Source organism: Cervus elaphus, chromosome 3 (assembly GCF_910594005.1).
Source record: "Cervus elaphus chromosome 3, mCerEla1.1, whole genome shotgun sequence".
NCBI classification, from domain to species: domain Eukaryota; kingdom Metazoa; phylum Chordata; class Mammalia; order Artiodactyla; family Cervidae; genus Cervus; species Cervus elaphus.
The window spans coordinates 54,195,605-54,219,508 of record NC_057817.1 but is presented as its reverse complement, the minus strand read 5'-3'; the positions used below and the strand labels follow the sequence as shown (position 1 = coordinate 54,219,508).

At 51.2% G+C, this 23,904-nt stretch overlaps 3 protein-coding genes across 6 annotated transcripts in view; all 3 read right to left on the bottom strand.

Moving 5' to 3' along the window:
• The window catches only part of LOC122685048 (retinol dehydrogenase 16-like), a 32,130-nt gene extending 23,653 nt beyond the window's left edge, over positions 1–8,477 (bottom strand). Inside the window, 1 exon segment of the mRNA XM_043889714.1 lies at positions 8,370–8,477. The gene's annotated coding sequence lies outside the window, so the exon portion shown is untranslated.
• LOC122685032 (retinol dehydrogenase 16-like) lies at positions 2,208–15,332 on the bottom strand. Of its 4 annotated transcripts, none has more exons than XM_043889685.1 (6): positions 15,263–15,332; positions 7,416–7,772; positions 4,719–4,977; positions 3,689–3,852; positions 2,908–3,137; positions 2,208–2,533 (listed from the first exon to the last, which is right to left on the bottom strand). In XM_043889685.1, exons 2-5 carry the CDS (start codon positions 7,726–7,728, stop codon positions 2,920–2,922), a joined length of 954 nt encoding a protein of 317 aa, XP_043745620.1. In that variant the 5' UTR covers positions 7,729–7,772; positions 15,263–15,332; the 3' UTR covers positions 2,208–2,533; positions 2,908–2,919. The 4 variants fall into 4 exon arrangements, with proteins under 4 accessions (XP_043745620.1, XP_043745613.1, XP_043745628.1 ...); XM_043889678.1 differs by having other exon boundaries at positions 7,416–7,752; positions 15,263–15,324; XM_043889693.1 differs by having other exon boundaries at positions 7,416–7,768; positions 15,263–15,299.
• A 1,006-nt stretch (positions 15,333–16,338) lies between these two features.
• Positions 16,339–23,145, bottom strand: LOC122685061 (retinol dehydrogenase 16-like). Its single transcript, XM_043889733.1, has 5 exons — positions 23,139–23,145; positions 21,343–21,683; positions 18,674–18,932; positions 17,634–17,797; positions 16,339–17,094 (listed from the first exon to the last, which is right to left on the bottom strand). Exons 2-5 carry the CDS (start codon positions 21,653–21,655, stop codon positions 16,877–16,879), a joined length of 954 nt encoding a protein of 317 aa, XP_043745668.1. The 5' UTR covers positions 21,656–21,683; positions 23,139–23,145; the 3' UTR covers positions 16,339–16,876.
• Positions 23,146–23,904: the final 759 nt, after the last annotated feature.

Below are 23,904 nucleotides of genomic sequence, written 5' to 3'. Positions count from 1 at the left end.
GATGCTGGGACAGGTGTTGGAAGGACTCACACAAGCTGCGGTAACAGTCGTGGCCCTTTTATTCCGTGAGATGCCCTGCTCACAGACCTGGGTGCCCGGCCCCATTGCCCCCTGCGCCTCGGGCGCTCAGACCCCGCCCTGCCCCGCACACACCCAGAAAGCATAGGCTCAGACACCGAGAACGGACGGGCAGTAAGGACGAACCTGCACAGGGACCACGGGATGGGGAGGGTTCGCCTCCCCTGAGCAGGGAGGGCTGTACACCCCCAAAACCTGAAATTAGGTGAGCTTCTATAAGGGTGATGGTGGAGAGGAGGCGGGAGCTGACCCCTCAGGGGACTGAAGAGAGGACCCGAGACTGGACCCTGCAACATCTGTGCATGGGGGGAGGATACCGTCCAGGAACCGGGGTGGGCCACCAGGGGCGTGGGGCTGGTGAGAGGGGCAGGGACAGAGGAGCCGGGGTCGGTGCGTTTATCACACTCACCGGCCACGTTTATCACAGCGCCGACTGCCAAGTCAGGAAAGAAGACGGGCGCTGGGTGGAAGGAGAGGCTTCCCCAAGGACACAGAGGCTCAGACGCCCCTGGAGCCCATCCCAGCGGCCAACAAACTCTTAAGAGGAAGACAGATTCATCCTTTAGTGGTTACTGCCTCCTGCAGGGGGCGGACAGTCTTCCTGAAATTGTCCCTCAGGTGGAGTTGGTAATAGTAATGCAGAAACAATCAAGGATGAAGGATGTGCCCTGGAAACTGGCAGGAAGCCAGGGAGCCATGAAAGTCTTAGACAAACACAAACCCTACTAACGGGTAGAGTCATGAGTTTATTACTTGAAAGAAACAGGAGCTTTTTTTTCTCAGTAAACACGAATTTCTTCAACCATAAATTCCCAAGGGGCCAAGCAACAGACGCGTCCCAGCCCTCACACCATCAGCTTCCCTTTCGTGAATCCTGAAAACTGTATGATGGTTGTGGGGGTGCCGGGAGCTTCAGGCTGGGAACAACCACAGGAAAGTCGGAAGAGACAGGACGCTGGGGTGACTCTCACTCACCTGGGAGCTGCAAGGCCCAGAACTAGAAATCTTTCAGGGAGACTCACTGACAAAACTCTCTGCATCCTTGTCCTGGGAGCCGCAGGCAGCCACATTCCCAGTCCGCAGCTGTCAAGCCTGCACGCTGGGGAGCGGGGCTATCGCCCCCTGGTGGCGATCTCCCAATCTCGGGAGGACCGCCGTCCAGACACAGGGCATTGCACACCCATCCCCTCCTCTCCTCCCAGGATGAGCGCTCTGAAGAGAGAGAGGCTTCGGGAACAAAGAGGGCTGGAAGGGGCCACGAGTGAGGGCTAATTGTGCAACCTGTTTCCAGCCCCACCTGTCTGCCGTCCCCCTGCGGCAGGGAGCTTCCAGAATGGACAGACAAAGCCTGTCTTCACGTCCTAAGGGTCTGATTCTGGGAGGAGATGATATTTGCGGTGGGGAGTCACTGAACCTGTTCTCCAAAAGCACCAGGACGGCCAGGGGAGGAGGAGGAAAAGTGCCTTGTGGGTGCTGTGTGGACTCTGGCACGGGTTCCAGCCGCTGCTCACGTCCATCAGACCAGACCTGGCTCTGCCCCCAAGGAAGGCATCCTGGAAGAGGAGGTTGGGGATCTCTGAGAGTCCAGGCTGAGGACTCAGGATGGTGTGCATCGCACTTGTTTCCCTTGCTGATCTGGGTCTTTGCTGCTTTGCGTGGGTTTTTCCTGCTGCAGGGGGCAGGGGTGCTCGTTGCTGTGGTTTCCCTTGTGGAGCACAGGCTCCAGGACCTGTAGCATGCGGGCTCTGGATTTGTGACTCGAGGGCTCTCGGATCCCATGCTCAGTAGGGGTGGCACACGGGCTTAGTCACTCTGTGGCATGTGGGTTCATCGGGGACTAGGGTTCGAACCGGTCACCTGCACTGGCAGGCGGGTCATTATCCACTGCACCACCAGGGAGGCCTGCACTTCGTTTTCAATGCATTTGCTGTTCTGCCTTGTCTGAGATAGGGCCCTTGAATGAGAGTCCACACAGTTGGCCATGGAACCCATCTCAGTGAAGCCCTGCCCCCACCACTTGCAAGACCCGCAGGATGACCAGGGCCTGGTAACCTCAGAAGCTCTCTACATTCTGGAGAGGAGTTCTGGGCGTGGGTCCCTACTTCCGGAACACACACCCCCAGGGCATAAAGTGAATCAGTGATACTTTATTTGATATCAGTTGGTTTTGTGATATTGGGTATGTATGTGTGTGTGTGTAAATAAGAAATTGAAAGTCAGGAGTCAGATTAAGCATGAAGCTCTAGCATGCATTCGAGTAGTTGAAATTTTCTACTATAATTTTGAGGAAAAAAATAATCAGTGGAAATTCTTGCTTTTATTTCCTCTTCAGGATCCTATTCCGGCTGAGGTCCACTGAGTTGGCACTGGGCTGATGGCTTGGGCTTGGTCGCCCTCCACTGTCCACAGATACCTTCAGGCAAGAGGGCCTTTGTCTCCCTTGCCCACTTCTATCCTGGGGAAGAAGGAGACTGAGTATAAGAAAGATACATGTGAAGAGGTGGACACGGGCAAAGCAAGGGGGACTGGAACCCCCAGTGTCTCATACCCTCCCCAAAATATGGCTTTTCACAGCTGGATGTGGGTCATAAGGCACAAGGAACAGAATGGAGACTGGACTGCTGACTCCAGCTCCTCAGCCACAAAACTTGTCTCTTTCTTCCTAATACCCCTGAATCCTAAGCAATGTCCCAAGAAAAGCCTGGGGTGGAGGTGGCGAGTGAGGTGAGATGGGTGTCCTGGTGATATGAGAAGCCTCTTGTCCACTCTATTTTCTTCCCCCGATGCACCCTCTTCCCACCCAGTACCCAACCACTGCCTATCACGCACCCCAGTCTTGGGTTACAGGGCCTTAGCAGGCCGAGGGTAACACCAGTACACCATGAGATCCACCAGGAAGCTGGGCAGGTAGCTCATGGGGAGATAGAGGAACTTGGCGTCCCAGCCAGGCGAGTATCGGGTGCGGGGGTGGCAGGCAGTCAGGGCATGCTCCATGCAGTCGGTCACCAAGGACAGATTCTGAGGCCACGGTGGCTTCAGCAAATTCAATATCTTCAAGACTGTCCAGAAGGAGACAGCATCTAAGTTATTCTCATTTTCCAACTCTACCAATTCCAGATCAACTTGAAAGTTTCTAAAAATTCCTTTCTCTCCCCAAATCAGCCTCCAAATTAAATCAATCGATTTCACTGGAAAGTGTCCCAACACCCCCATATTTCTATCCACACTAAGTAAGCCCACTCTAGAGCTTATCCTGTAGGTGTACCACATAATCTGAAGATCTCTACAAACACTAGAAATTGAGGCACCTGAAACAAAGTGGTTCTAACACCAGCTTGCCATGGTTCCACGGGTGGCCATCCCCCTGTGACTTCAGTTACCTTCCCCAATAAAAGAGCATTGTAAGAGAAACTGGTCTGGTCTGCCAAGCCTAGATCCTTTCCTTCTGTCATCAGTTGACCACATGGGACCCTGGAGATAAGCTCATGTTCCCACAGTGTGGGGACTCAGAGCCTGGAGGGTGGACCCGAGACTGGATGGGGCATTAATGATGGACCCAGGCTTCCAGACAAGAGCTGGTTTCTCTCCCCAAGGTCCATAGCTCACTCACAGTCAGCAATGAAATTGTCTCCATAGAGTTCTTTCACCTCTGGGCTGGTCTGATTCCACGATGCCTGGAGGTTTTCAAGAAAATTGTCACCTTGGGTCATATTGGTAATGAAGTAACCGGGCTCAATCATAGCCACCTTCACTCCGAAGTAGCAGAGCTCCCGTCTGTGGACAGGATGAGGGGCAAGGACTTGAGAGGTTGTGCAAGTAGAACATGAAAGAACAGTCAGACACCAGTACTGGGCTGGGTGAGATGGGCTGGGAGCTCTCAGAAGTTGAGGCACAGAAGCCAGGGAGAGAAGCTCATGGTGATGTTACTGCTTCTCTATGGAGTTTGACCATTTTCCCGATTGTTTCACGCCCTGTGCCTGTCAGCTCTACATCCTGCCAACTGTGCTGCGGAGCACCACTGAGATGCTGCCTCCTCCTGTTCCTCTCACTCAATCAGGCACCACATCTGCACATCCTGTCTTTCCATAGTCCACGTCCCCTGTCTCCCCTCGCTCACCCCAGTAACCCCTCTGTCCTCTAAGGAGTATCCCCCTGCCTGTGGACAGAGCTCCCACACATCAGAGCCACCCTCTCTCCTCAGCCAGTGGTCTCTACCACTGATTTGATGAGGTGCCTCCCTTAACTAATTGCTTCAAGGGGTACACTTCCCCCCAGGGCTCCCAGAGCCTAAATACCACAGCAGCTGAGTACATGGAAGGCCTGCACAATCAAATCTACCCATTATTGTGCCTCCAATAATTTCTGACCACGGGCCCTCCTGCAAGGCAAGAATCGGTTGAATCAAACTCTACAGGTCTAGGACCAACGGGGTGTGCGAAACATAGGAAGGTGTTTCCCAGCTTCCCAGTGAAAGACATACATGGAGTAAGGGAAAGGGACCTGGAAGGAAGCACCATTCGATCTGTGATGGATGAAAATCTCTGCAGAACCTCCACCCCACTCTCGGCCCTCCCATCCCCCACCCCCGGCTCAGAGCACAGAAGCAGATGAGAAGAAGGGCCTCCCTCCCAGACCATCACCTGAGGGAGTCTGAGAAGGCCTCCACGCCATACTTGGATATGCTGTAGGCTCCACCATTGAAGGCCACCCGGCCCATGACGCTGGACATGTTGACCACACGGCCCCTCGCCTTCCGCACCAGGGGCAGCAGACTCAGGGTCACATCAATCACCCCCAGCAGGTTCACCTCCAGAATCTTCACAAAGTCCTGCTTGGTCAGCCACTGGTTGGGTGCCGTGGGTGTGCAAATGCCGGCGTTATTCACCAGACCCCAGAGTCCTGGGAAGAGTGAGGACGAGAGGGCAACACTGTGCTGGCCCAGGAGAGAGGACTGGGCCATGGCCCCAAGTCACCTTCTAACCTGGAAGGACTTCAGGAGAGAGGCTGCAGGGGGAGCGGCTGGAGCAGAGACCAACACTCTCCTGGGGGCTTGGGGGAGTCCAGACCCCGTGAGCAGTGGGAGGACAGGAGCTGTGCTCCCTCTTGACGCAGTCTTCATACTCCGCCTACTCCCTGGTGACAGAGAACTCGCACCCCGGAGCTGACGAAGGCAGGCACTCAGCTTAAGGAAGCCTTGTGTGTCCACAGTCTCTAACTCAGAGGGTGAAGCTGTGTCTTTCACAGTCCCTGTTGTCTTTGCAGACATGATAAATGTTCCCTAGCTTTTCAGATTTTCTGACACCTTCAGGACTGAGTGATTGACAGCTAGTATAAGGGAAAGAGAGGGAAACAGAGAGAGACAGTGAGAGAATGAGGGCAAGAGAGACAAAAAAGAGACATTGGATAAAAGACAAAAAAAAAAAAAAGTGAGCATCATATAGCTGCAGATTGTTTGGATAAATAAGACTTGAAATCCTGGGTTGGGGGGAAATTGTGGATAGGCCTGGTATTGACCTCTAGAGCCTGGGCTTGAAACACCCCCATCAATACTGAGTCATGTCCCTGCAGGAATCTGGGGAATTGCATGGGGTATTTGGAGGGGAGGCTGGGCTCCCTCTCTTTACCCATCACCCACAGAACACAGGGTTCACCCTCTACCCCAGAAAACCCCACCCTGTCCTCCCACTAATATAAGAGATCACTCTAGCCCATCTCCTCGGGAAAGATTCACCAGCTTGAAGGAAACTACACTGCGGGAATCAAAGACACAATCCTAAGGATTTCTTTTTTGTTCTTTTTTTTTTTAAGTTTTAATTGAAGGATAATTTCTTTAATTGAAGGATAATATTGTGCTGGTTTCTGCGAGACTTCAGTGTGAAACAGCCATGGGTATACAAAAGTTCCCTTCCTGTTGAAGCTTCCTGCCACCTCCCATCCTATCCCCTCTCTCTAGGTGGTCACCAAGCACCTGATCTGAGCTCCCTGCATCACACAACAAATTTCCCCCGGCTTCCCACTTGACATATGGTAATTTACACTGGTACTGACGAGCCTGTTAGCAGGGCAGCAGTGGAGACAGGGACGTAGAGGACAGATTTGTGAACACAGTGGGGAAGGAGAGGGTGGGAGGGATCAAGAGAATCTCAAGGTTTAATTTAGGGTAAACACTTGGGAACCTTAAGCCTCAGGGCAGCGAGAGTAGGCATTCAGGGTTGCTGGGGTAGGACTGTCAGAAATATCCACACAGAGAGCTGAGTTCCTCTTCTGCTCAGAAACACACCTGCCTTGTAGGAAGAATATTCTCCAACCATTTGCTATCAGAGACACAATCAATACACACGATTATAGTGTAGGGACTTGGGTAAAAAGAAGTTTGTTGAGATATCATTTATGTTGAATGTGGTGAATAAAAGGTAGGAAATGATTATGTATCTTACCATAAAGTACATTTTCGTAAGTAATACTATTTAAAAGTATAGTATTTGCTCAATCATAACCTATGATGTTTTTGAAGAAATTTTTGAAATGTTCCAAATCTACATATACTCATTCAGAGGAAAGAAAAAGATACTAACACGTGAAAACAGAAGACTATGTACATCAAAATGTTAACATTACTTATCTTTGGGAGATGAGCTTGTTTCAGAGTGTTTGGTCTTAATCCCTACACTTTTCTGAGTTTCCACAATGATCACGTAGTAAGATAAGAGAAATTAAAGTTCTTTTCTTCCCTTGCAAAACTTGGGACGATTGTAGTAATGAAAAGAAAATGCAGAAGAAGAAAAACTGAAAAGAGAGAGAGAGGAAGTGACCCCAAAGTAGATTTCCGACTTTTTCTGACAAGTCTTGAGAGCACAGTGTCATCCCCCCAAAAGGGTGACATTTAAACCCAAGTGGGACGGCGATGGGTCACCAGCAAGAACATGACGAGCAGCTGAGAACACCGCCCAGCTCCAGTCCTGGGCTCCAGCCCCTCAACCACACCCCCTCCCCCACCTCAAGCTCTTTTTCAGCCAGACTTCTCCTCCAGAAAGTCCACCCTGATCACCCTGCTCACTCAGCAGCAAGAAACCCAGACCCAGAGAGGAGGGGACACCAGACAGGTCGTCTGCAAGGACACAGTCTCATCAGGGAAACCTCTCCCCAACTGCAGATCCTCAATGTCAGGAGGTGGGTGTGGGGAATGGAGGAGGTTTGGCTGGTCAGCTGGGTGAGGTGAAGAAGACAGGTGTGACTTCAAATCCAGGAAAACACCTTGAACTCTTCCCCAGGGAGCTGACAACCAGTGCCCCTCACACAGAGAGAAGAAATAAACAAACAAGAAATCCGGGTGGTACCTCTGTCCCCCACACGCTCCTTCACCCACTCGGTGGCCGCAGCAACGCTCTCAGTCTTGGTGACGTCCAGGATCACCGTCTGCAGCCTGTCTGACGTCTCGTTCCTCAGCTGCTCGGCCCCCTGCTCCGTCAGACACGCAGCCAGGACCCTCAAGCCTCGCAGGTCCAGCTGCCTGGCCAGCAGGTTCCCGAAGCCCGAGTCACAGCCCGTGATGAAGACGAACTTGTCCCGGAGGTGGCTCACCACCTGCCTCTCCCGGTACCAGCGCAGGAGGTAGTAGAGGCCCACGAGGACCACCAGGTGCAGCCACATGGCCTTTTACGGGACACACACAGCCTGGGGTGAACAGAGTCTGGCTAGTAAACAGGCAGGAGGAATTAAGAACACACAGGATTATGGTTGGCCAACCAGCTTCCACACTTCCTGGCATGGAAAGATTTCCCTGTTTACCCTCTTCAGTCAGTATTACTGACTCGAACCCCAAAGCATACTCTTGTCGCTGGCCAAAATCTTGGCTCTCTCTGTCCACAGAAGCCGAATGAAAAATACAGACAGAGTTGAGAGGAAATAGAAAGGTGGCTTTCATTCTCAGCCAGTGGAGAGGGGAACACAGTAGTCTCATGTCTCAAGTACTGTGCCCTCCCACACCACTCCATGAGGAGTGTACTGCTGCTAAGTCGCTTCAGTCGTGTCAGACTCTGTGCGACCCCATAGACGGCAGCCCACCAGGCTCCCTGTCCCTGGCATTCTGCAGGCAAGAACACTGGAGTGGGTTGCCATTTCCTTCTCCAGTGCATGAAAGTGAAAAGTGAAAGTGAAGTCGCTCAGTTGTCTGACTCTTTGCAACCCCATGGACTGCAGCCTACCAGGCTCCTCCGTCCATGGGATTTTCCAGGCAAGAGTGCTGGAGTGGGGTGCCATTGCCTTCTCCGATGAGAAGTGTAGGGGCTTACATAAGGCAAGGGCTCACAGTCAGGAATCACTGATGAGGAACAAAGGTGATCAGATCTTGATTTCTCCCTCTTCAATTATTTCGAAGATAGTCATAAACTAGCGTCAGCAACCCAGTAATTGAGTCTGGCAGTTCGGCGGCTCTGCGGCCTTCTTTCTGATATGGAACTACAGGGGGAAGGATGTTTTAAGGGTAAACAGCAAGTAGGAGATGTACTTAGCATAGAGTCAAAGGAGAACATGTCAACTGTAGCTCCTAATGAGTTAGGGGGCAGAAAAGCAAACTTAGTTACAGACGTAGAGGGTTAGAAACAGTTAAAGTGAAAAAAAAAAAGCTAGGAATGTTGAGGCCTGCTCACTGTTCTCTTTATCTTCTTTGTTCTCAGGAAAGGAAGAGAGAAAAACCCATTCCTCTTTTTTCCTTCTCACTACAACACTCTTTGGTACAGTTAGCCCATTTCTAACCTAAGCCATTATATTTTCAACACAACTTCTTAAGGATGACAATAGTTTTCCCAACCACCTAAGCCTGGTCCTCCCTATCCTCCCGGTTTCCCTCTACCCAATTCTCCCCTCTCCACCCCCACCTCCATACATTAGAACCCTTACGTCTCTGGTTTCATGGTTCACAACTATCTATATACCAAAAGAATATAATCACTGATTTCGGTGTTGACCGTCTGGTGATGTCCATGCGTAGAGTCGTCTCTTGTGTTGTTGGAAGAGGGTGTTTGCTTTGACCAGTGCGTTCTCTTGGCAAAACCCTGTTAGCCTTTGCCCTGCTTCATTCTGTAGTCCAAGGCCAAATTCGCCTGTCACTCCATGTATCTCTTGAATTTCTACTTTTGCATTCTGCTCTCCTGTGATGAAAAGGACATCTTTTTTGGGTGTTCGTTCTAGAAGGTCCTGTAGGTCTTCATAGAACCATTCAAATTCACCTTCTTCAGCATTTCTAGCTGGGGCATAGACTTGAATTACTGTGATATCGAATGGTTTGCCTTGGAAACGAACAGAGTTCATTCTGTCATTTTTGAGATTGCACCCAAGTACTGCATTTCAGACTCTTCTGTTGACTATAAGGGCGGGGCCGTGCCCAGTAAGAAGCTTCCTGATGGGAGAGACTGACTGAGGGGAACCTGGGTCTTGCTCTGAGGGGAGAGGCCAGGCCTGGTAAGAAGCTTCCTGATGGGAGAGACTGACTGAGGGGAACCTGGGTCTTGCTCCTAGGGGTGGGACCACGCCCAGTAAATCTTTCATCCACTTTTCTGTTGATGGGCAGGGCTCTGTTCTTTCCCTTTTGTTTGACCTGAGACCAAAGTATGGTAGACGTAATGAAGTTAATGGTGACCTCCTTCTAAAGGTCCCGTGCACGCACTGCTGCAGTCAGCAGCCTCGACGCTGCAGCAGGCCACCGCCGACCCACACCTCCACCGGAGCCTCCTGGACACTTACAGACAAGTCTGGGTCAGTCTCTTGTGGGGTCACTGCTCCTTTCTCCTGGGTCCTGGTGCGCATAAGGTTTTGTTTGTGCCCACCAATCTGTTTCCCCAGTCCTGTGTATGTTCTGGTGGCACTATATAATCGTTAGATCTGGGCTTAAAGAAAATAAGTCTCAAGTGACTAAGACAAAACATTGCAGAAAAAAATTTTTGTCCTGTTTTCCTTCCTGAGGGCCCTGGACTCCTTATCAACCTACCTAAGAATTAAGTCTCTCACCATGACACTAAAGACATCAACCACACGGCCCTTCGCATTCTGCACCAGGGACGGAAGACTCAGGGTCACGTCAATCATCCCCAACAGGTTCATGTCCGGAATCTTCACAGAGTCCTGTTTGCTCAGCCACTGGCTGGGTGCAGTTGGCGTGGAGATGCCAGCAATATTCACCAGACCCCAGAGTCCTGGGAAGAGAGAGGGTGAGAGGGCAACACTGTGCTGGGCCAGGAGAGAGGACCCGTCTTGATGCCAAGTCACCTTCCTACCCAGGGAGGACTTTAGGAGAGAGGCTGCAGAGGGGGCGGCTGGGGCGGCTGGAGCAGAGACCCCCAGGCTCCTGAGGGTTGGGGAGACCAGACCCTGAGAGCAGTGGGAAGACAGAAGATGTGCCTCCGTCCTGACTCTGTCTTCAAGGCCCAGCCCTCTGCCTGGTGACAAGGGGCAAGAACCCCAGATAGGATGAAAGTGGGGGATGAAGATGAGGAAACCTAGTGAGTCCGTAATCTGGCACTCGGAGGGTGATGTTCTGGCTTTCCACAGTTCATGTTGCCTTTGCAGTCCTGATAAATATTCCCCTGCACTTTCAGATTATCTGACAGCCTTCAGGACTGAGTGCACAACACCTAATATGAGGGAAAGAGAGGAAAACATAGAGAGACGATGAAGATGGGAGAGGAAGAAAAGAAATCTTGGATAAAAGATAGAAACAAAAAGATGAGTAAAGTCTGAGTGCAGATTGGTTTGGTAGAACAGACTTGACATCTCAGGTTTGGGGAACTTGTTGACAAGACTGGTATTGACCTCTAGGCCTGGCCTTGAAACAACCATTTCGAAACTGAGCTTACACCTACAGGAATCTGGGGATTCAAGCGTAGTCTGTTGGGGGCACACACCTGCCTCTATTAACCTGCCTCTCCCAGAATCAATTTACACTTTGACCCAGAAAAATCCACCCTCTCCTCCCACCCACAGGCGGCCACTCTGACCCTTTACCCACAGTTCACAGGTCACCAGATTCATGGAACCTGTTTGTGAAACACAAAGACAATACCAAGAGCTTAAAGACTAACCAACTAACAGAATTCAGATCCAAGATCAGAGTCATGTGAGTTGGGTACAAGCTGTTGGAATTATTAACACACAAACTTGGTCCATCTGCTGCACCGTTCCCAGCCTGCACTTGGAGGAATGTATATCCTCCCACCATATTTGACCAATGATCAAATTAATACATGTGATTAGAGTGTAGCAAAGTGGTAGAAAGTTTACCAAGACAACATTTATGTTGAATACAGTAAATAACACGTGGGAACCAATTACATTCATGCCATGATGTACTTGTGACTAAGCAGTGCTATTCTAAAATGTATAATATTCATAATCATTATTTATTTTGTTTTGAAGAAACTTTTGTTCCGTGTAAAATTGTTTGCCTTCTTGGTGGAAAATTTGACTAAATTTATAGGCAAAATGTAACATGGATGTATAAAACGTTATCAGTTCATATCTCTGGGTGGTGTGATTGGTGTGACCGTAGTTTTTAATCTGTGTGCTTTTCCCATTTTCCTCAATAATCATGTTTTACATGTATTCTAGAATGAAAGAAATTATAGTTCTTTCTTACTCTCTGATGACACGTAAAGATTGTGGTAAAACACACACATACACACACAAAGAGCAAAACAAAAGAGAGAGAAAGTGACCCCATCATAGTTTTCTGACCTCCTTCAACGAGGGCCGGAGGGCACAGTGTCACCACTGAAAGTGGGTGCCACTGAGCCCCAAGCAGGATGACTGTGGGTCACCAGCAAGATCATGTTCAAGTGCTGAGAACACAGGCCAGCTCCAGCCTTGCCCCCAGCCAGCCATGGCCCTTCCAACCAGAGTCTCCTCCAGGAAGTCCACCCTGATCACCCTGTTCACTCAACTTCAAGAAACTCAGACTTTCTGCTGAGAGGCGGGGACACCAGACAGGAAGTCTGCAAGGCACATTCCCATCAGGGAAAACTCTCCCCCAAAATAGAGAGCCTCCAGGTCAGGAGGTGAGGGTGGGAGATGGAAGAAGCTCGTCTGGCCAGCTGAGTGAGGTGAAGAAGGCAGGTAGGACCCCACGGCCTGAGAAAACCTTGGAATCTTCTGCCGGGAGCTGTCACGTGGACTCCCCTTCACAGAGACAGGAACCATCTGTCCCACACACACTCCCTCACCCACGGGGCTGCTGCAGCATTGCTCTCTGTCTACGTGATGTGGCAGATCCCCTTCTCTGGTCTGTCTGATGTCTGGTTCCTCAGCTGCTCGGCCCCAGACACCATCAATCACGCAGCCAGGACCCTCAAGCCTTGTGGGTCCAGCTGCCTGGCCAGCAGGTTCCCGAAGCCCAAGCCACAGCCCGTGATGAAGATGAACTTGTCCTGGAGTTGGCTCACCATCTGCCTCACCCGGTACCAGGGCAGGCAGAACAGGCCATCAACACCACCAGGTGCAGTCACGTGGCTTTGCAGGGGACAGACACCCAGAGGCTGGAGTGAAACCAGAGTCTGGCTAGTGTTCAGACAGGAGGAATTAAGAACACGTATGATATTGGTTGGCCCATCAAGCTCCAGGCCATCTGGCATGGAGTCCTCAGGTTTATCTTGTTCATTTTCTTTGGTGACTATTAATAATTATTAATAATTCTGGCCCCAATACTTGTTTTTTATCTTTTTAATGCACTTGACCCATTTCTACCAGATGCCTTTGCACTTCCAAAACAGCCCTTCAAGGATGACAGTAGTTTATACAACCTCATTTTCCTGGTTTTCCTACTCCTCTTTATTTCATTCCAGCCACAACTCCCGTCCCCACCCCTACTCCCACACATATAGAACCCTTACATCCCAGATTTCATGGATCACAATCATCTTCTTACATTTATTCTATTTACCTCTCGGACCTGGATCTCGTAGTTCTTATAAAAGGAACACAGTGAAATCAAGTCACCTGATTTCAAACCCAGCTCTGCTGCCAACTAGCTGTGGGACATTAGGTAGCTGGCTTAGCCTCTGACCTGGCTTCCTCCTCTGATTCAGTTCACAGAATTCCCTCTTGAAAGTCTAAGTCCCCTCAGCCTCTCTAGGATTGGAAGGAGAAGGCAAAAGAGAGTAAGGTCTCTCCTGTTAACAGTGGTTCTTTAGACCAGAAAGGTGTTCAGAAGAGCAGTGGGGGTGTCTGAGGCAGAGAGGGGGCCACCAAGGGAATGAGGGGACACAGGCAGTGGTGAGACTTCTCCCAGATGCTGGGATGGGTGTGTGCGGGACTCACACAAGCTGCTCCAACAGCGTGAGAGGGTAACAGCTGGAGGGCAAGGGGTCCCCAAACAGGGGGGGAAATAGGCTGCAGGAAATAGGCTGCAAGGGTCAGACATCTTTTACCTCTCTCCTAAGTGGCAGGAGGAAACAAACTAACTAGTGTTATACTTTTTCCCCTTCTCTATGCACATTTAAAAAGAGGTTTCTCTTGAAATTCTGTGTTGCCATAATGACACCTGGTTCTACCTGAACATAACTTCTTTCAAACCTTGAGCTAACCAATGCATTTTTCTTATGGAAATGTTTGTCTTAAGCTATGTTAATGTGCTGTGTGTTTACCCTCCACTGTGTCTTCAAGTCGTTTCCCCGTAAAGGCTCAGAACCCACTTGACAAACCAGAATGTTATACTGATACCTTGTTCTTTTAATCTATGTTAATGAAACTATATATTTGCATGGAAATTGCCTTTCTTCAAGATTACTGTCAACCATTTTTTGCCCTTGGATGACTCACCTGGTGCCATTCTCTGAGTTTTGAGACATTTCCTTTCTTTAATTAGCAGACCGCTATTACCTATTTAACATCTAGCTAAAGACTAGCAGCAGGGCACTCTTTCTGCCGCCTTGTGATGTCTATGTCAGAAGCTTTCACTATCTCCTTTAATAAAACTTTATTACATAAAAGCTGTGAGCGATCAAGCCTTGTCTCTGGCCCAGGACTGAATTCTTCTCCTCCAGAGGCCAAGAATCTTGGTGTCTTTCGTGGTTCAGCAACAACCTTTCAAATGTTCCCCTTTTAACCCAAGAAGATATCCTGCTCACGGACATGGGTGCCTGGACCCATTGCCTTCTCCCCCTCTGTGCTCAGACCCCGCCCAGCCCAGCACCACAGCCAGAATCCTGACCAGTCAGACACTGAGAAAAGGCGGTCGGAACCCTGAGAAACATTAGCTGGAATGCTAACTCTTCCAAGCAGTGAGATCTGTAAACCACAACGATGGAAAGAAATTAGCTCAGTTTGTATGAGGGTGAGGGTGGAGAGGACGAGGGAGCTGACCACTCAGGAGACTGAAGGAAGGTCCCAAGATTGGATCCCAGGACAGCTGTGCATGGAGGGGTTCACTGGGAGGCGGAGGATCCCATCCAGGAACAGGGCTGGGCCACGAGGGGCGCGGAGCTGGTGAGAGGGGCAGGGACAGAAGGAACTGGGGTCAGTGCCCTGGGCATCTCCTCACCGTCCACGTTTACTCCAGCTCTGACTGCGAGGTGGGAAAGACCACAGGTCCTGGGTGGAAGGAGAGCTTCCCCAAGGACACAGAGGCTCAGATGCCCCTGGGGCTCACCCCCCCAACAAGCACAGAGGAAGACAGATTCAGCCTTCAGTGGTCACTGTCTCCTGCAGGGAGCTGACTGTCGTCCTGAAAGGGGTTGCCCTTCAGGTGGCAGTCGGCAGCAGTAATGGAAAGGATGGTCCTGCAGAAACCAGCCTCTGCCTGCTTCTAGGTAACCAGCAGGAACCCTCCTACAGGGGCTCCCCAAAGGGTGATGAGGAAGAAGGCCAGGATGGAGGATGGTGCCCTGGAAACTGTCTGGAAGCCAGGGAGACATGCAAGTCTTATACACACACTGACCCTGCTAAGGGAGAAGGCTGTGGTTTCTTTACTTGGAGATTTTTTTTTCTCAGTGACCTCCAAAGCATCAACCATAAATCCCCACGGGGCCACGCAGCAGACTGGTGCCAACCCTCCGGGCATCTGAGTCTGTCCTGTGAATCCTGAAAGTCACAGCCTGGCTCTGGGACCTGTCAGGAGCTTCACGCTGCATTCCAAGTGGGGAAGACCCCAGGAAGATCGGGAGAGACCCGAGACAGGGGGCTGGGGTGACTCACTCACCTGGGAGCTACAGAGCCCACAAGAAGGCATCTCTCGGGGCCCACGCCGTCAGGGAGACTCACTGACTAACGTCTCTGCACCTCTGACCCTGGCAGGTGCAGCTGGGCCACATTCCAAGGCAGCAACTGCCAAGATTACACGCTCGGGAGCAGGTGTCGCCCCCTGGTGGCGCTCTCCCAGTTTCAGGAGGTCCACACTCAAGACAGGACATTCCACACGCATCCCCTCTTCTCCTCCCAGGACGAGTCCTCTGAAGAGAGAGGCTTAGGAAACAACATGGGGCTGGAAGGGGCCACGAGTGAGGGCTGACTGTGCAACCTTGTTCCCAGCCCTGCCTGCCTGCTGTCCGCCCAAGGGAGTGAGCTCTCAAAATAGACAGACTAACCCTGTCTTCACGTCCTAAGGGTCTGATTCTGGGAGGAGATGGTGTTTGCTGTGGGGAGCCACTGAACCTGTTCTCCAAAACCACCAGCACGGCCAAGGGGAGGAGGACGGAGACTGCCTTGTGGCTGCTGCGTGGACTCTGGCATGGGGTCCAGCCCCTGATCACGTCCTTCAGACCAGACCTGGCTCTGCCCCCAAGGAGGGCAGCCTGGAAGGAGGAGGACTGGGAATCCGCTGAGCGTCCAGCCTGAAGACTTGGCTGGTGTGCACTGCACTTCTTTTTCAACGCATTTGATGTTCAGCCTTGTCTGAGTTAGAGCCTGTGAGACAGATCAAACAGGTGGCCATGGAACCCATCTCAGTGCAGCCCTGCGTGCCCCAACCCCGTGTGGGACCAGCAAGGAGGGTCAGGGCTTTATAACCTCACAAGCCCTCTGACATTCTGGAAAGGATTCCAGGGGGTGATTCCAAACCTCCTGAACACACTCCCCCAAGGCCTAAAGTGAATCAATCATGCTTTATTTGAGTTCATTTGGTTTGCTGAGACTGGTACTATCTGTGTGTGTGTGTGATAAATAATAATCTGAAAATCAAGCACCTTCAGTTTAACCATGAAGCCCTAGCATGCATTCTAGTAGCTGAACTTTTCAAATGAAATTTTAGAGAAAAAATAATCAATGGAAATTCTTGTTTCCAAGATGGATCAAAACCTGGTTTCCGTGTCCAAACCTGCCAAGGCCACTGCACTGGCACCCAGGCTATTGGATCAGGCTGGTGGATACCCCCCACTGTCAACAGACACCTCCAGGGAAGAGGGGCTTTTATCCCCCTGCCCATCATTTCCGTCCTGGGGAAGAGGGAGATAGGACACGGGAAAGATTCATCTGGAACGGTAGACAGAGCCAAAGCACAGGGACTGAAGCCCCCAGTGTCTCATGTCCTCGCCACAGTATGGCTCTTCACAGCTGATGTGGGGCATAACACACAAGGGACAGAATGGAGACATGATCAGCTGACGCCAGCTCCCCGGGGACAATTTGTCTCTTTCTTCCTACTGTCCCCGAGTCCTAAGCAATGACCCAAGCAAAGCTTGGGGATTGGGTGGGGAGTGAGGTGGAATGTGTGTTCTGGCTCCGTGAGAATCCCCCTCTCCACTCTATTTCCCTCCCTCCTTGTGTCCTCTCCCCACCCACGACCCAACTCCTGCCTACCATGCACCCCACTCTTGGATTACAGGGCCTTAGCAGGCAAAGGGGAACACCAATACATCATGAGATCCACCAAGAAGCTGGGCAGGTAGCTCATGGGGAGATAGAACAACTTGGCGTCCCAGCCAGCCGAGTATCTGCTGCGGGGATGGCAGGCGGTCAGGGCATGTTCCATGCAGTCAGTCACCAAGGACAGATTTCCAGCCCACGGCGCCTTCAGAAAATCCGTTGCCTTCATGACTGTCCGGAAGGAGACACCATCCTAGTTATTCTCATTTTCCAGCCCTCCCACTTCCAGATCAACTTGACTTCCCAACAGTTTTGTTCTCTTCCAAAATCATGGTCCATATCATATCAGTAGATTTCACTGCAATATGTCCTAGCATTTAGCAAAAATACACTTCCACACTAAGTTAGTGCCCTCTAGTACCTTTCCAAGAAATATGTATACTACATACTGGAGGTCTCTACCCACCATAGAAATAGAGGCACCTGAAAAAAGGTGGTACTAACATGAGCTTGCCATGATTCCAGCGGTGTATTCCTCTGTTGCATCAGTCTCCTTTCAAATTAGAAGGGTTTTGGAAGAGAAACTGTTCTCTAGATCTACCAAACCTCTATCCTTCACTTCTATCACCAGTTGACCAAAGAGAGACCTTGAGGATGAGCTCATATCTCCACTGTGCATGTAACTCAGAGCGTGGAGGTTGGAAATGAGACTGGAGGAGGTACTAATTATGTATTTCTGAATATTTTTCCAAAGCCCACAGCTTACTCACAGTCAGCAAGAAAGTTGTCTCCATAGAGTTCCTGGATCTCTGGGCTGGCATGATCCCATGATGCCTGGACGTTTCCATTAAACACCTCATCTTGGGTCATATTGGTCAGGAAGTAACCGGGCTCAATCATAGCCACCTTCACTCCAAAGTAGCAGAGCTCCCTCCTGTAATGTAGACAGGATGAGGGGCAAGGACTCGAGAGGTTGTGCAAGCAGAACATGAAAGAACTGTCAGACACCAGTACAGGGCTGGGTGAGATGGGCTGGGAGCTCTCAGAAGTTGAGGCACAGAAGCCAGGGAGAAAAAAAAAAAAAAAGAAGAAGCCAGGGAGAGAAGCTCATGGTGATGTTACTGCTTCTCTATGGAGTTTGACCATTTTCCCGATTGTTTCACGCCCTGTGCCTGTCAGCTCTACATCCTGCCAACTGTGCTGCAGAGCACCACTGAGATGCTGCCTCCTCCTGTTCCTCTCGCTCCAATCAGTCACCACGTCTGCACATCCTGTCTTTCCATAGTCCATGTCCCCTGTCTCCCCTTGCTCACCCCAGTAACCCCTCTGTCCTCTAAGGAGCACCCACCTGTCTGTGGACAGAGCTCCCACACATCAGAGCCACCCTCTCTCTGCACCCAGAGGTCTCCACCACTGATTTGACTACGTGGCTCCCTTGACTAATTGCTTCAAGGGGTACACTTCCCCCCAGGGCTCCCAGAGCCTAAATACCACAGCAGCTGAGCCCATGAAAGGCCTGCACAGGCAAAACCACCCGTTATTGTGCCTCCAATAATTTCTGACCATGGGCCCTCCTGCAAGGCAGGAATAAGTTGAATCAAACTCTATAGGTCTGAGACAAACTGGGGATGCAAAACACATGAACATGCTTCCCACCAAAAGACCTACACAGTAAGTGAGAGGGACCTAGAAGGAAGAGGCATTAGGTCTGTGATATATGAAAATCCCTGTAGAACATCTGCTTCTTACCCCTTCCCTGCCTCAGTGCATATAAGGAGGAAAGAGAAGGTCCTCCCTCCCAGGCCATTACCTGAGGGAGTCTGAGAAGGCCTCCACGCCGTATTTGGACATGCAATAGCCTCCACCAAAGAGGGCCACCCGGCCCATGACGCTGGAGACGTTGACCACACGGCCCCTCGCCTTCCGCACCAGGGGCAGCACGTTCAAGGTCACATCAATCACCCCCAACAGGTTCACCTCCAGAATCTTCACGAAGTCCTGTTTGGTCAGCCACTGGTTGGGTGCCATGGGTGTGCAAATGCCGGCATTATTCACCAGACCCCAGAGTCCTGGGAAGAGTGAGGACAAGAGGGCACTGCTGTGCTGGGCCCAGGGGAGAGGACTGGCCATGGTGCCAAGTCACGGTCTAATCCGGAAGGACTTTAGAGACAAATATGCTCTTGGGGGTTTGAGGCGGCCAGAACCTGTGAGCAGTAGTAGGCACCCGCAGAAGGTGTGCCTTCCTCCCAGCCCGGTCTTCACACCCCGCCCACTGCCTGGTACCACGAAACAGGAGCCCCAGAGCTGATGAAGACAGGTATTGAGCTTGGGGAAATCTAGTGGGTCTATAATCTGGAACTCAAGAGTGAAGTTTTGGGTTTTCACAGTCCATGGTGTCTTTGAAAGTGAAAGTCACTAAGTTGTGTACGACTCTTTGTGACCCCAGGGACGATACAGTCCATGGAATTCTCCAATCCAGAATACTGAGTGGGTAGCCTTTCCCTTCTCCATGGGATCTTCCCAAGCCAGGGATCGAACCCAGGTCTCCCGCATTACAGGCAGATTCTTTACTGGCTGAGCCACAGGGAAGCTCAAGAAGACTGGAGTGGGTAGCCTATCCGTTCTCCAGTGGGTCTTCTGGACCCAGGAATAGAACCGGGGTCTCCTGCATGGCAGGCTGATTCTTCATCAACTGAGCTACCAACGGTGTCTTTGCACACTAACAAATATCCCCGGCCTTCAGGATTTTCTGACAGCTTCAGGCCTGAGTGCTCAACAGTTAGCATGAGGAACAGAGAGGTAACATAGATGGACAATGAGGATGGGTGGGGAAGAGAGGAAGAAAGGAATCAAGAGATGAAGGCAAAATCAAAAACAGATGACCATAACCGAGTGCGGATTGGTTGGGTAAAGCAGACCTGAGATCTCAGGACTGGGGGAACTTGGTGGCAGACCTGGTATTGGCCTCTAGGGTCTGGGCTTGAAACACCCGCACGTCAATGCGAGCAATGTGTCTCAGGAATCTGGAGAATTCCAAGGGCTATTTTGGGGGAGGGCAGGGATGCCTGTTCTTACCCTTGACACCCAGAGCACAGAGTCCACTCCCTACCCCAGAAAACTCCACCTTCTCCCACTCAGACAGGAGACCATCCTGGCTTCATCTTCTTGGTGCAAATTCACCCAGCTTAAAGGAGACCTCTTGCAAGAATCCAAGACACAATCCCAAGAGTTTAAACTAAACCTTTAGCAACCATGGGCCTCATGGCAGCAGCATCAAGCATTCAAGGTTGCTGGGGTAAGGGAACCAGAAGTTCCACACATGTTGTTCAGCAACATGCTTGGCTTGTAGGACGAATACAATCCAGTCATCTTTTACCAAAGACAGTCACCAGACGTGGTCATAGTGCAGGGACTGGGGAAGAGGCAAGTTTGCAGAGATATCATTTCTGTGGAGTGTGGTGAATAAAAGACAAGAAATAATTATGTATCATACCATGAAGTACTTTTTAGTAAGTGATGATGCTGTTTTAATGTGTAGTATTTTCTCAGTCATAATTTATGATGTTTTTGAAGAAATTTGTATCATGTTCTAAATCTATGTATTTTCATATAGTAGAAAGAAAAGGATAAATGTGTGCAAATATAAGATCGTGTATGTCAAAACACTAATAACCCTTATCTCTGGGTGGTGAGATGTTTAGAGTGTTTGGCATACACTCTTAGTTTCCACAATGATCATTCTTTCATCACTTAGTGAAAGAAACTAAAGTTCTCTCCTTACCCTGCAAAACATAGGCAGATTTATAGGAATTTAAAAAAAAAAAAAAAAAAGCAGTAGAGAAAAGAAGAAAAGCAGAAAGCAGAGAGAGAAAGTGACTCCATAGTAATTATTTGACTTCCCCTAGGGACGGGGGAACCTGGTGGGCTGCCGTCTATGGCGTCACACAGAGTCGGACACGACTGAAGTGACTTAGCAGCAGCAGACAAGCCCTGAGAACTCAGGATTGTTATTTGAAGATGAGTGACATTTAAAGCCAAGTGGAACGACTATGGGTCAACAACAAGAACATGGTCAAGTGCTGAGAACACAGCCCAGCCCAAGAGCCGCCTTCAGACACCATTGCAGCCTTTCAACCAGAGCCCCCACCTCCAGCCCTCCTCCAGAAAGTCCACCCTGATCACCCTGCTCACGCAGCAGCAAGAAATGCAGACTTTCTGCTGAGGCAGGAGGGAACACCAGACAGGGAGTCTGCAAGGACACAGTCTCATCAGGGAACTCTCCCCCAAACTGCAAACCTTCAAGGTCAGGAGGTAGGGGTGAGGGTTGGAAGAGGCTCGTCTGGTCAGCTGGGTGAGGTGAAAAAGGCAGGTGGGACTTCACGTCCAGAAAAACACCTTGGACTCGTCCCTAGGGTGCTGACAACAGATCTTCTCTCACACAGAGAGAAGAAATAAACAAACAAGAAATCCGGGTGGTACCTCTGTCCCCCACACGCTCCTTCACCCACTCGGTGGCCACAGCAACGCTCTCAGTCTTGGTGACGTCCAGGATCACCGTCTGCAGCCTGTCTGACGTCTCGTTCCTCAGCTGCTCGGCCCCCTGCTCCGTCAGACACGCAGCCAGGACCCTCAAGCCTCGCAGGTCCAGCTGCCTGGCCAGCAGGTTCCCGAAGCCCGAGTCACAGCCCGTGATGAAGACGAACTTGTCCCGGAGGTGGGTCACCACCTGCCTCTCCCGGTACCAGCGCAAGAGGTAGTAGAGGCCCACGAGGACCGCCAGGTGCAGCCACATGGCCTCTTACGGGACAGACACACACAGCCTGGGGCGAACAGAGTCTGGTCAGTGCTCAGACAGGAGGAATTAGGAACATGCACCAGGCTGGTTGGCCTGGAGGCTCAGACTCTGTGGCATGGACTTCTCAAGACGTTCCTGTTCCCTGTCTTCAGTGAGTGTGACTGGCTACGGTCCCAGGGCTTGCTTTTGATACTCTTGACCCGCTTCTCATCGATACCATTGCATTTCCAACACAAAACCTTAAGGATGACAATTCTTTTCCCAGCCTCACTTTCCTGGTCCTCCCACTCCCCCCTGTTTCCCTCTGCCCACCTCTCCCTCAATCCTCACACACCCACACACACATTATACGTTCTGCATCCCAGATTTCATGGTTCACAACCAAACTGTTCCCTTTTTCTTACTGAAGCCTGTGACCTGGGTCCCCCAGGCTATTTTACATTACGGGAGGCTTTTTCCAATGAAGAGTCGTATGATGGGATACACTTGGAATCAAGACACACACGACTTCAAAGCCCAGCTCTGGCGCCAACTAGCCGTGTGACCTTGGCAGCTGGTTAGCCTCTGACCAGGTTTCCTCTCTGGCTCAGCTCACAGAAGTCCCTCCTGAAAGACTAAGTCCCCTCAGCCTCTCTCTGAGTAGAAGGAGAAGGCAAAAGGGAATAAGGTCTCTCCTGATACAGTGGCTCTCTGGACCGGAAAGGTGTTCAGAAGAGCAGTGGGGGTGTCTGAGGCAAAGAGAGGGGACACGAAGGGAATGAGGGGACATGGGCGATGGTGAGACTCTCCCAGATGCTGGGACGGGGTTGGAAGGACTCACTCAAAGCTGCTCTAACAGGTGTTCCCCGCCAGTCGGTGCCCTGGGCATCTCCCCACCACCCACGTTTATCACAGCTTTGACAACGAAACAGATGCCCCCGGAGCCCATCCCCGCAGCCAAGAAACACAGAGAGAAGGACAGATTCAGCCTCTAGTGGTTGCTGCCACCTGCAGGGTGCTGACTGCCTCCTGAAGGGAGTTGTCCCTCAGGTGGCAATCGGCAGCGGTAATGGAAAGGATGGTCCTGCAGAAACCAGCCTCTGCCTGCTTCCTGGGTGACCAGCAGGACCCTCCTACAGGGGCTCCCCAAAGGGTGAGGAAGGAGAAGGCCAGGATGGAGGTTGGTGCCCTGGAAACCGTCAGGAAGCCTGGGGGACATGCAAGTCTTATACACACACCAACCCTGCTAAGAGAGAAGCTGGTGGTTTCTTGGAAGAAACAGGAGCTTTTTTCTCTGACCACGAATTCCTTCACCGTAAATTCCCACGGGTCCATGCAACAGCCCCATCCCAGTCCTCACACCATCGTCTTCCCTTTTCCATATGAAAGTCATGTGATGACTGGTGGGGTTTCAGGAGCTTCAAACTCTTGTTCCAGGTGGGTACAATGACAGGCAGGTCGGGAGAGAGCAGTAAGAGGCAGGAGCTGGGGTGACACTCACCTGGGATCTGCAGGGGCCAGAACAAGAAATCCCTCAGAGGCAGCTCTGTCAGGGAGACTCACTGACAAAAATCTCTGCATCTCATGTCCTCGGAGGGGTAGTTGGACCAGATTCCAGGGCCGAACCTCTGACCCACACGTAACCCAGTGCTGACGCACGCACCCCTTGGCGTAGCCCCGGAGCATCTCAGGAGGGACCACTGTCAAGCTAAGGCCACCCCCCACCCACTGCCTGTTCTACACCCGGGACAGGTCCTCTGAGCCGGTGGAGGTGGAGGTAACAAATGGAGGAGCAGGAAGGGGTAGGGAGTGAGGGCAGACTGCCCAAGCTTGTTCCCAGCCCCGCTGTCTGAAGTGGAGATTCTAAAATGTGGAGACAGGTCAGTGTGTTTCGGTGACTGGAGGGGTTGGGGAGTCACTGACCCCAAGCAACTCACAAAAGCCAGGACAGCCCAGGGAAACAGTGACAGCGCCTTCCCTCTGGCACTCCTGTGGGTCTTCACAGTGTGGGTTCCTGCCCCTGCATATGTCCATCAGACCAGACCTGGCTCCCTCCTCAAGGAAGGCGGCCTGGAAAAAGGAGGAATGGGGCTCTGCTGAGGGTCCAGGCTGAGAATGTGCCCTGGTGTGCACTGCAGTTTTTTTCCAATGCATTTGTTGTTCTGCCTTGCCCGTGAATCACAGTCCCCAGAGTTGGCCATGGAACTTATCTCACGGCAGCCCTGCATCCCTCAACCCCTTGTAGGACCAGCAAGGAGGGTCAGGGT

Excerpts from the sequence above, each read along its gene's own strand:
- LOC122685061 (XM_043889733.1), bottom strand. The coding sequence starts at position 21,655 with ATGTGGCTGCACCTGGCGGTCCTCGTGGGCCTCTACTACCTCTTGCGC. Across the intron at positions 18,933-21,342 it reads GGAGCGTGTGGGGGACAGAG|GACTCTGGGGTCTGGTGAAT; the intron begins GTACCACCCGGA and ends CACTCTTCCCAG. Across the intron at positions 17,798-18,673 it reads GCCTTCTCAGACTCCCTCAG|GAGGGAGCTCTGCTACTTTG; the intron begins GTAATGGCCTGG and ends TCTACATTACAG.
- LOC122685032 (XM_043889685.1), bottom strand. The coding sequence starts at position 7,728 with ATGTGGCTGCACCTGGTGGTCCTCGTGGGCCTCTACTACCTCCTGCGC. Across the intron at positions 3,853-4,718 it reads GCCTTCTCAGACTCCCTCAG|ACGGGAGCTCTGCTACTTCG; the intron begins GTGATGGTCTGG and ends TCCTGTCCACAG. Across the intron at positions 3,138-3,688 it reads AGACAATTTCATTGCTGACT|TCTTGAAGATATTGAATTTG; the intron begins GTGAGTGAGCTA and ends CCTTCTGGACAG.